Raw genomic sequence first — 11,910 nt, 5'->3', positions numbered from 1 at the left:
AAATGTATGCAAACCAAAATGCTTTACTTTTAGTTTAATTTTACTAGATGGCGCTACTTATTACAATTAAACGCTTTGGGTTAGTTTGTTGGGCTCCATCTATGTTTGAACAGCTTAAAATATCATCAACATTTCTTTAAATAAAATATTTATTAATGTTTATTATACAAAATCTTTATAAATCTATATACAAAATCTTAATAAAACATTATCCTTTTTATAATAAACATTTGATATATCACACAATTAAATTTTATCTTTCTCAATTTACAATTCATATAAAATCCTATGTATTGAAAACCCTAATTTATGATTTTCATTTGGTTTATCCACAAATTTCTTTTCTTGTGATACTTTCGAGTAACCTGTACTAACTGGTGAACTTGAAGGTGTTGAGCTTAAATTTGAACTTGTTGAAAGACTGCAACAATCCACATCTGGTTGATATCTTCCCTGCGTGGACATTTCAAAATTTCTTAAACTCGGGACGTGAGAATAAGGAAAATTCGATTGTGGAGGTAACAAAAATGAACAAGGAACCATCGTATGCATTGGATGAATACTCCACGGTGGGATTAAAGTCTCCGAAAATGATTGGTATGGTGATAATCTCTCAGCGTCTTCTTGGGGTGACTCAGAGGAAATTCTTTTTGATTTTGGTTCTTCAACGGTGTTGTTTGGTTTCCGTTTTTTTGCTTGTCCATCTGCTCTAAATCCTTTTGCAAAAGGGTTTTTGTTGATTTTTATTTCGGTTACTTGTTGGTTCTGAAAAAGAAATTAATTAAATAAATTAATACAATTAAGCTTAACGGTTTTTATAGGAAAAGTCTGGTTTTAAGAAATAGGATACTACGAGGCGCCGGCGCCTCCCATTCTTTCAACGAGCCGACTTCTTAGAATAATTGCTTATTGGAAATGTTGGTCAAAGGAGGACCGTAGATAATTTGTAAGACATCTGTTGGTTTTTGGTTAAAATGTAGGCGGATACGTGATGACTTCTACTTTTGCGAAAGTATCATCATCAATTTGATTTTTAATATTGATTAATTGAAATTTATACCTACTTGATAAGCAGTTACAGCAACAAATTTAGTTAATTCTAAAGGATAACAAAACGTTCTGTTTCCATAAGGCGTCCTCATAGTTAAAACAACCGTTGGTAAATATTCATGCATACTGTTCAAGCAAATAAAATCATTGTACTTTTCCATACTTCCGCTACTACTTAAAGCGGCAGGTAAAGAATTTGTAACCCTAATCTTATCGAAAGACAAAGGTTTCATCATTAGTTCATGTCCGGTTTTACCGGATTCGAAATGAACGTAAATATCTTTGCTTGCTTTTGGGTCGCTGTTTCCGGCTTCTTTCCAACCGGATTTTGCTTGAAATTTTAATCGGCAATTCCTAGACATCTTCATATGTAAAGCAACGTCGTATTCGGCGTTCGGGTCCAAGTTGTAAAGGCGTATTTTGATGGTTGGAAATAATTTCCTGTAAAAATAAAAGAAGGGGGATTTAGATTTTGGTGAAGAGGAAGTTCCTAGTTTTAAAATAAATAAATAGGTGATGACTTTAGGGTCGGTTTTGACCGAAATTGTGGGGTATTAAAATACCATCAGGTCTAAATACCAAGGTCGCTTCCGTTAAAAATGCCGACTTTGTAATCTTAAGAAGTTTCTTTAGATAGCTACTGAATAGTTTTTTATCAACATACATTTTTACGCATTACTGTTTTTGAAGTGTAGTAACAAAAATTCAGAGTTGAGGAAGAAGTTGTTTTACAAATCCACTTGAACCCTTTCTTTAACAAGGAAGGACAAAAACCCTTGTATATAAAAGTATAATAAACATAAAAGTAAAGGACGTTTGACCTGAAAATGGCAAAGGGCGTTGTTTAAGCAGTGAATTGTTTATCTTAACGGTGGCGCCTTCGACGAGGACAAGTAAACAAACCCTTAAGTGCACCGTCATCTGTTGTTCGAAGTTCAACCTTCAACCGTCTCGTTGTCTCCAAACTGACGGCGACGCTAAATTTCTTATTTGCTAGCTAATTTACTTTCCTCTATTCCGAAATAGATAACTAATAATTTAAGAACAGGATATTGATTGAAATAAATTTGAAATATTTAACTTGAATCAATAAGAACCTAAATAAATAATTACTACAAAATTTTTTTTCAGACTAAAGTAGTTTTAAAGACCACATCGAGTTTAGGTTGTTGAAGTTCTGCATCTCAGCCAGTTAATTTCTGGTTTTGACCGACTGAGTTTGTGGCCAAATTGCAACTATCAAGACCTTTGAAAGAGAACGCGATTGAAATGATTCCCGAGATCTAAGCTTTTTTTGCTCCAATTAGTGAGGATAATGTCCCAATTGGCGAATAAATCACGATCTTGGAAAATAAGAAATTATTGTGTACTAAGGCAGTGAATAAATATTTTTGTTGACCGCTAAACATTGTAGCCAAAGAATCTTAGTGTATAAGGAATTATTACGTAGTAAGGCAGAGAAAATATATTTAACTTATCGCTATTCTATATTAAGGCAAAGAAAATATATTTTTGCTACTTGTGAAGGTTTACAGTTGAAGACGCTTACGATCGAGACATCACAGTTAAGCCCCATAGAGATAAAATACCATTGATCTTGATCTATATTGCATTGGCCGCACGCAACCTCAGTTTGAAGATATAACATCGCACCTTTGTTATACAAATAGCTGGTCGGTTAATTTGGCTAAGAAATGTATTTATGCTGGTTATAAAGTACTATAGAAGGATTTTCGCGAATTCCTCGTTTTCATGTTCAGACCCTTTTGCACTACAAGCAATTAAAACAGAACTTTTGTTGTATGAGATGGTGCGGTAGTTATCGCGACAGAAATCGTTTAATCAAATATTCCGATTCCTGACTATTATCAATGCTGCGAGTTGATAGACAACTTTACACTTGAGTTAAATGTACCCTTTTGAAAGGAAGAATTATTCCAAGATATTTTTTGGCCACCTATCGATTTGTGAAGAACTTTCTTTTTTATAATGGTTTGGGGATTGTTTTCAGATACCGGAGCAGAATTTTTGCACGTTATCTAGTGAATAATGGATCAAAAAGAGTATCTTATACTTATCTCTTGACAGCAATTGGCGGTTTTACCAAGATAACGATTCAAAACACAAAGTAAGTATATTATACAAAATCTTGTATAATTATCCTCATGTATTAGAAACACACTACAGTATCCCAGACATGTATCCCATCGAAAATTTGTGAAACTTTTTTTATACCAAAGTTCGAGAAAGCGCCGGAAAATCTCGACTGAAGAGCTATTTGCTGGAAGAATGAGTTGGGTTGGAAATTCGGTCTCGCTTTTGTACAAAATTTTTGTTAATTTTGTTAGCCCAAATAATTTTGCATAAAAAATTGTTTATCCCTTTTAGCTTTGTAGAAAATGGGTCAACTTTATTTTGTTAAATAGAACACCCTACTTACAAGATGTTAATGGTAAGATCCGGGATTCTGAGCATATTTCAAAAAAACATTTAGAACAGAAATTGTAGCAAATTTTATTCCTAACAATATCGCTCTCTTGCACTTTTCCTCTTAGATGCATAGATATCGAGAAAAATATAAAAATATAAAAATTTGATCAATTTCGTTGTTTTACTAGTTGTTAATATAATACTTGGGAAACGAAGCATGTTATAAAAAATCTTTTAGAACAATAGTTGTAGCAAATTTTATTCTTAACAATATTGCTCTCTTACACTTTTGCGCTCAGATGCATTTATATTGAGAAAAATACAAAAATATGAAAATTTGATGAAAATTTTTGGCTAATTTTATTTTTAACTAATCTTTCAATATTCATCAATTCAGCCAGATTCATCAAAAATACAAGACTTTCCTATTCCTCCATTAATAATAAATGTAAAACATAATCATTTTGGAAAAATTGTTGAAACAATTGTTATATGTTGTTATATAAGAGTACATAATCACAAAATTAGAAAGAAAATAAACCAAACCGCTAGAAAAATAGTAATTTCCGTCTTAACCTACCCCAATAAGAAACCGATGGATGAGGGAATGTGTTTATTTTTGGAATGTGTCGTAAAGCTGGTTAATAACCGTGGTTATCAGCACTCAAAAAAAATAAGAAAAAAGGTTAAACAAAAAGCCAAGGTATAGTTATCGTGTAAAAGCTTTTGGCTTACACTAGATTGGATTGGAAAGCTATATTACTACCAATAAAAAAAATTTAATTTTAATTTCTTATGTCAGTAGCTTCGGATTATTTGAGTATATAAAAAAATTTTAAATTATGCGATAACAAAAAAATCTCTACCAAAGAAACCGTCCTCTTTTGATTCAAAAAGCAAAGGTGCCGACTATTACTTAGACATTGTATTTTTAGTTAAAGGCTAAAGTTAGCCCTCTTGAGTTTTGCAATCGATGCGTATTAGAGATTAGATCAAGAAAAATGGCGAGGACAATGAGAACAATGAAGCCGATGCGCGATGAGCATAAGATGAGCTGGTAGCTATGTATGGATCCCGTTTAAAGGATCCTCTGGCATTGTTCGTCGTTTTCAGGGGTTCGGAACAAGTGCAAAAGGATTGTGGTTCGCAGGGTGGCCGTCGGCCTGTCCGGATTGTCGGCGCCTTTTGGTGGAGGGTCAAGTGTTAAGCGACACCCCCGGCGACGCCACACCATCAGACTGGCACCAGTCTCGACCGCTCTTGCGTAAGGCGTCTTTTGAAGATTGCAAATTTTAATGACACCCGAAAGAAGATAAAAGAAAATTATGGTTGAACAAGGACCACAAAATAAAAAACTCTTTCAAGTCAATCTAATATTAAAATGCTATGATATACCTTAATAATATCTAGACTAAAATTATCATAAGAACTATAATAGAAAGTAGAATTGATGATAAAAATTGATTTGTGAAAAATAAATAAGTTGAAGAAGAAAATTATTACAACAAAATAATTTTAAAAAATTATGACAAAAAAATGTAGAAACATACCTTCCATTCTTAGTGATAATCATCTCGGTACCAACTTTATTGAACATCTTCCAAAGATGAGTGTCAACAAGTACAATAACGGGGGGTTCCATATCATAAAAATCTAAAAAATGAAAAAGGTTCCACTTAAAACATTTTAACCCTTTTTTTAAATAATAATCAAAAATGTAGACACAAAACTTTAAAAAATATACGTACAATTAGATCCACTAAATACTGAAGTCATGTTGATAACAAATTTCGAAAGTAAAAAGTCTTACTTGCACTTCACTTTGTCACCGAGTAACTCAAAAGCCAAACTAACATCAAAGGCTACGCTCGTTTTGCCTAAATGCAAGGGATTGTTTTGCAAATACGGGTGGTGCCACATGGTCGCAGATACATTGGTGGAGGTAATCTTTGCGGTTAAGATTTTGAGTTCCTATTGGACGGAGGGTTTTGGTGCTTAACAAATGGCGAAGTGCCCCGACACCCTTGGAACCAGCCCCACATTTTTATGGTTTGACTCATTATATACCGCTAATGGGACCGACCTCACTTAAATAAGATAACAATGGTATACTTACTGGGAAGCACAAAAAAGAAAAAATTCAATATTAAAAAAAGTGTAAAGATTATTTGATTAGAAGGAATAATAATTATATAAATAATATAGGTAGAGAGATGTAACACATAATATGAATATAATAATATGAAGACAACATGTGGTCGATGAAAGAAAACTGGTTATAGATGTCAACAACAAAAGTTATAAAAACACCCAAAGGATTCATAACAGATTTTGGTTCAACCCAACTATACTAAAATAAATAAGTTATTTACTTCAAAATTTGCATGTACATCAGAAAATGTTTATATTTACTTTGTCTGGAAAGAATGCCAGCTTAATTTACTTTGTTAACGAGTTATTAATGTATTTTTGTTACACACATTTTTAAATCTAGATCAAGATTAAAAGAGAAAGTGGTTCAATCGAAAATTAAAAAAATTAATAAAAGTATAATATTTAATTAATGTAATCACAAAAAATAAGGAAAAATATGAAACACCATTTATTATAGAATCACCTTGTCTAATTGTAAGTAAACAAATTAACATCTAAAACATTTATTATTAATATCATCATCACATGTTCATCGTCTTCCGAATCACAATCTTAGCGGTTTATAATATATGGAGGAATATTTTTAAAGGAAGTATTAGCTATATGGATTACCTGTCTTTTTCAATCAACGTGTTTTATACAATTACTCCATACCTGTATTATACAATTTAACAAAGCACTGCATCACACGTTATTAACACGATTTTTGTGTTGGCTGTCGATTTATTATTATAATAAATTTTCAATCGGCTCAATCTAGTTCAATTACATTATGCTAAGAATGGTAAGGAGCAAGTTGGAACACTTTAGTGTTATTCTGTGGAAGACGATCATCAACACCTTTTTGTATATTGCTGCAAAAGTAGCAAATCTTTTCCCAATGATGAGTTTTTATTTCGTGGTTTTGCATTCAAACACTTTTTTAGGTGTTTACAACATTTTTCCAGGTAAATTTATTTTCCCTGAAACTGTCAAGTAATGTTGCAATTGCTAGGCTGGACATATTAAACATACCGTAAAACGAGGTGTATAGGGACTTCCATCTGAATCGGGACAAAGCTTTTTTCATACAATATATTTTCTCTAAATGTTGCCCTTTACACTTCAGCCGCTTTAAATGAGAATAACGGCTGAATAACATGACCGTCCCTAATCAGCACATTTCCAGGCGAAAAGGGACAACGCAGTTTTTTTAAAAAAACTATCATTTAACATTTTTTTTTAAATGCCATTATTTGGGTATGAAAAGTACACACCATGTTCGGACTTTTGCCCACAGAAACTAATATTAAAATAAAAAGTAAAGCCGGCTAAATCCGAATGTTTCTAGTTCCAGGTTTTGTGTTAGTTCTAGTGCAAAACTAGAATAAACACTAGTTTTAAGTTTAATTCAGTAAAAGTATGCAACATAGTGTTATCTAATGCTGACTAGCGCTACCTAGCACTGTCACTAGAACTAACATTTGACCTAAAACTAGAAACAGTCAGGTTTAGCCATGTTGAGAGTTTATTAAAAATTTACATTTGTTCTTTTCATAAAAGTTAGTATGACCATGGATACAACGCATCCGCAAAGCAAAGCGAATTCATTTCCAGAAGGTTCTAAAACTTTCGATTACAAATGTAACAAAATATAACACAAACATAACTACTACGTATATAAATGGATTAACTTTATACATTCACACTATTTTATTGAGTAATTAAATTAAAATTATATTTTTAGATAATATTTTTAATCTTCTTAAAATTTTGACAGAAAGCAATCTATAAACATTCAATAGTGGGTTCAATAGATTTTTACCATAACACGCTTCGTGACTATTTGTCAATCGTCAAACGTTCCAATAAATAAACAACTTCAAGGGATGTATACAGCAATTTAGCACAATGTGCGTTGCGTAACTGCGCGTGTTTGTACACAGTGGTCACAAAGACATTTTGGCAGAGATCCATCCGTCGATGGGGTTTGGCGTCATCCGGGGTTGCGCGGCATGTTTCGCCCCGAGTGACTCTTGACGAGTCGCAGACTCGAGCCAAGTAAAAAGGAAAGGCGCCTTACGCATTAGAAGGTTTCCCTGGCACATTAGCCAAAGAACGAAGGACGATAATTACTCGATATCACTGTCCCAGGCGACGACACTGGCCCAAACTGAAAAAGAGTGGCGCCCGACGTCTGTTTTCTTTTCGCAAAATACTCAAAACAGATAATTACGATTTTAAACAGCAATTAAATCAAATTATAATTGTGATTGTCATTACTTTTATATTACATTATGATGGCGATAACCAAATTTATTTATTCTTTTTAATGAATGGGATTTACAAGAATGAAAGAAATTTTAACATTACAAATCAATACGTCTGGCCGCCGCCAGCGTCTCTTTAGGGGGGGTCCCAGACACTTTTAACACTTGCCAAAGGTTAAGAGGAGCCACTCGGCGAACCGGAAGACACGCACCACCCTCTTTCTATTGTCAGCATTACATTTACCTGTGTAAAGGACAGTCGAACTAATAACCGGGTAATAAGGACTACTTTTGGGCTGTATACGATAAATGAGCCGACCGGCGACTTTCCTTCTTCCGTCTACCAAGAACAATATTACCGCGAAGGCAGGAAATGTCACGAAATGGTGACGATAACACTGCGACAAAAACTATGTCCCCTGTGGACAGCGGTTACCACTTTCGAGTATTGTCACTTGAGAGGGTACCCTCTTAAAAGAATACTTATGTTAATTATTTAGGTGACTACAAAAAACTTCTTTTTTTAAGTTACTTCATGAAAAGATAGTCATTAAGAAAAAAAATACCTACTATTTTTGTAATTGCATCATTCGTTTTAGCATCAATCCATGTATAAAGCAGGGAAATATAAACTATTTTACGATTATGTTATCGGCCCAAATTTCAAATATGATGGTATCCGGTTTTGTATTTTATCCATTTTAACCAAACACCTCAACGATGTTGCGATGCAGCCTAAAACAATAAGAAATGTTATAGTGATTTTATATTGTTGTGTTAGAGTTGTTTTAGATATTTCCAAAGCACTTTATGAGATCTCATTGAGAGTTACGTTAGTGAAATTGGTGGCGACGCCGATTCACAAGATTGAGCACGGTTGATACTCTTCTTGCATAGTGAAAGCGCCGCCCTTGTCAGATCCTTACCTTGTCGTTGCAGAAACTGCAAACTTTCCAAAGTTGACCTCGGTTAGCAGTTTGCCATTACGTAATTAAATACAGACTGGCCGAACGGGTTCTTTTGCTTGATTACTCGGTGCTTGTTGGACTTTCTGGTTGAATATCTGTCTACTATAAAGGTAGCAGTATTTCACCATATGCCTCTTGATGTCATTATGATCTATGGCTCTTTGCAAGTCTATGGAGATCACATAATAGAACTTCCCATTATCTTTCCTGCATCTGATGTATTGGTCCATTGCGAGGCTTTCGCTATTACTATATAGCGTTTTTGTGCAATCTGAATCATAAAAAATATAGGTTAAACCTATTGCAAGTTAATGCTAGTGACAAATATAAAATTCGTCCTATACCTGAGAACGATCAAAATTATAGTTGTCACAAAGCAGAAGAGGAGATTATTTAACCTTAACTTAAGATAAATTAATCAAATGTTGTACATATAAACCTTTGTAATCGTAATAAATATGCAGATGTAAAATTTTCGTCAAATTCTGTGGCTGAAAATGACACTTTGCCCAGGATTTACCAATGGGCGATTTAAAAATGTTGTTAGTCTATCGGTAATATATAAAAACGCAAGAAATTTGAGTTATTTTAATTATTCTTGTCCACTTTATAATTTAAACTTTTAAGGTTACAAATCAAGGTCCGTTGAGTATTGGTTATAACTTTTAAACTAACTAGAAATATTCGGGTTTAGCCGTGCGTCTTCAGACTTTTCTAAGTTCTTGTCTAAGACGCCCGTCTAAACCTAAAACCTTCTAGTTCTAGGTCTAGTGTTAGTTCTAGTTTTAATTGTTATTTAACCCTAAATTCTTGTACATTTTAATTGATCTAAAAATTTTTTTTTTTTGATTTAATCCACTTACCTTGCTTATAATTTCATCATTTCATCCATTTACCCATTTTGAATTAAATACAACCTTTAAATCCAATTAATTGTGTTTTTCATTTCAAAAACTTGAATTCAACGTCAATTTTGACAAGAAACTGTAATATTTGGATATTAATCACCATGGTAACCGAGTCAAGTTGGATAACCTTAAAATAATAAATTTTTTTTCCGATTTTTTTATCAATTCTAACCTAATTTTTATTAATTTTAAAACAATTCGAATTCTTTACGATTATCTCGCATTCATAGTAAATTCGTTAATTGTAGTTAATTTAAATCGATTCTAATTAAGAGAAATAAATTAAAAATATCTTTTTTTGATTTAATCCACTTACCTTGTTTATACTACCCTAGATAAACCAATTTTGAGTTAAATACAGCCTTTTGAACCAACTAAATAAGACTCTTTCCTAAAAAAAAATTTAAATTCAATTTCAATTTTGACAAGCATCTGCAATATTTTGATCTTAATCACCATGGTAACCGAATCAAGTTAGATAACCTAACAATAATAAAATTATAACCGTTAATACTTCGCTTTATATTTTAATATTTTTTTAATTTAATTTTATTTTTTTTATATTTTTGTATATTGTACTTATACAGTATGTTTATTCAACGGACATTGGTTACAAATTAATTCTAGCGACATCTAGAAACGATCGATAAAAATGCAACCCATCTGTCATGTATAATCTAACCTCACTTTTGCTTGTCAACAGTTTTTAATTCTTGTAAAATGCCTCCGAAAGAATTAAACCCAACTGAAAAGAAAATTTTCGAAGCAATCGAAAAAAATGATATTCCTTTACTAAGAACATTACTAACGGAAGCGAAGGATGTGAACATTTTTGATGAAAACTTGATGACTCCACTTCAACATGCCGCTTATAAGGGCAATAAAGAAGTTGTACAATTACTTCTTGATCAGGTATTAATTATTATTCAGTCTTATAACTTTAATTAATTTTAAAATTTTATTTGAAGGGTGCTGATCCGAATATTTGCGAACACGAACATTCTTACACTGCTTTGCATTTTGGGGGGTTATCAGGAAATGTAGATGTATGTAATTTGTTGTTACTAGCTGGTGCAAAATCTACATCTGTGAATACAGTTGGAAGAACAGCAGCACAAATGGCTGGTTTTGTTGGTAATCACAGTTGTGTTATAGTTATCAACAATTTTATTCCAAAAAAAGATGTTGAATATTATTCGATTATACAAGGCCAACAAACTAAGCCTTATCTACCACCTTTCTTATGTGAAGGTTTTCATAAATTTATTAGTACTGTTAATATTCACCCTGTTAGGTTAGCGTTAAACATCCAAGGAATTCCTGGATTGTTAGATCATATGGATGAAATAAAAAACGTTTTAGAGATGATGTGCAAAAAGCAAATGAAAGGAAGGGAATCAAATGAAGTTATGGCGATGAAATTTCATTATCTTGGTTTCATGGTTGACTCATTATCGAAAATTCGAAAAAATCGGAAAGAAGATGATGATAAAAAGTTTGATGTTATCGAATTATTTTCAAAGAAAATTCTAAAACCAGGCAAAGATAATTATTTGGACTTTATGGACGGTTTTATTAGGGAAGCTGTTAGAGAGTTTCCATTCACAGATTGTACTTTGTTTAGACAAATTGTTACTAGTTTGGCTGGTAAAGATCCCCCACCAGCTCTTAACGTTTTAACAGCAGCTATTAATGGTCACAGAGGATTTGTTGATAACATCTCCGTTTGTCATACTTGTGGAGAAGAAAAACCCAGTAAAAAATGTTCGAAATGTAAAGCAATTCAATATTGCGATCGAAATTGTCAAAGATTAGATTGGTTTGTCCATAAGAAAGCTTGTGCTAGATTAAGCCAAGGTATAAATGAGATAGAAACAAAACCGGATGCTACAGATATATCAAATGAAATCCAAAACTTGCTTATTAATAATTAATATTCTCATTATTAAAATGAATATTGAATTGAGTGGAATAGTTGGAAGTAATCCTTGAACATAATTTTATGTAATGTGTTTAATATTAATGTGGTGTAATTGTACAAAAAATTAATTGAATTTGATGTATCAATGTGAAAATTTATTAATAAATTTAATGGATCACTAAAAATTTTTATTTTACATAAATCTTATTGGATATTTTTTAGAATAAAAG

General features: G+C 32.4%; 2 protein-coding genes across 3 annotated transcripts; one reads left to right on the top strand and one right to left on the bottom strand.

The window, feature by feature from the left end:
• Positions 1 to 210: 210 nt before the first annotated feature.
• On the bottom strand, positions 211 to 9,238 carry LOC111425892 (T-box transcription factor TBX3-like). 2 transcript variants are annotated; one of them, XM_071194284.1, is made up of 5 exons: positions 8,810 to 9,238; positions 8,454 to 8,618; positions 5,031 to 5,133; positions 1,065 to 1,491; positions 211 to 765 (listed from the first exon to the last, which is right to left on the bottom strand). In XM_071194284.1, exons 3-5 carry the CDS (start codon positions 5,120 to 5,122, stop codon positions 268 to 270), a joined length of 1,017 nt encoding a protein of 338 aa, XP_071050385.1. In that variant the 5' UTR covers positions 5,123 to 5,133; positions 8,454 to 8,618; positions 8,810 to 9,238; the 3' UTR covers positions 211 to 267. The 2 variants fall into 2 exon arrangements, with proteins under 2 accessions (XP_071050385.1, XP_022915955.2); XM_023060187.2 differs by lacking the exons at positions 8,454 to 8,618; positions 8,810 to 9,238 and adding an exon at positions 5,229 to 6,068.
• A 1,178-nt stretch (positions 9,239 to 10,416) lies between these two features.
• On the top strand, positions 10,417 to 11,865 carry LOC111425959 (ankyrin repeat and MYND domain-containing protein 2). The gene is made up of 2 exons (XM_023060250.2): positions 10,417 to 10,671; positions 10,728 to 11,865. The coding sequence occupies exons 1-2, from the start codon at positions 10,480 to 10,482 to the stop codon at positions 11,691 to 11,693; spliced, it is 1,158 nt and encodes a 385-aa protein (XP_022916018.2). The 5' UTR covers positions 10,417 to 10,479; the 3' UTR covers positions 11,694 to 11,865.
• Positions 11,866 to 11,910: the final 45 nt, after the last annotated feature.

Source organism: Onthophagus taurus, chromosome 2 (assembly GCF_036711975.1).
Source record: "Onthophagus taurus isolate NC chromosome 2, IU_Otau_3.0, whole genome shotgun sequence".
NCBI classification, from domain to species: Eukaryota; Metazoa; Arthropoda; class Insecta; order Coleoptera; family Scarabaeidae; genus Onthophagus; species Onthophagus taurus.
The sequence above is the reverse complement of the archived record's forward strand: the minus strand, read 5'-3'. Positions and strand labels throughout refer to the sequence as shown.

Coding starts and splice junctions, on each gene's coding strand:
- LOC111425892 (XM_023060187.2), bottom strand. CDS start 5,256: ATGACTTCAGTATTTAGTGGATCTAATT. Junction 1,492..5,030: donor ATTATCACTAAGAATGGAAG/GTATGTTTCTAC, acceptor TTATTTTTACAG/GAAATTATTTCCAACCATCA. Junction 766..1,064: donor TTGCTGTAACTGCTTATCAA/GTAGGTATAAAT, acceptor TTTCTTTTTCAG/AACCAACAAGTAACCGAAAT.
- LOC111425959 (XM_023060250.2), top strand. CDS start 10,480: ATGCCTCCGAAAGAATTAAACCCAACTGAAAAGAAAATTTTCGAAGCA. Junction 10,672..10,727: donor TACAATTACTTCTTGATCAG/GTATTAATTATT, acceptor TTTTATTTGAAG/GGTGCTGATCCGAATATTTG.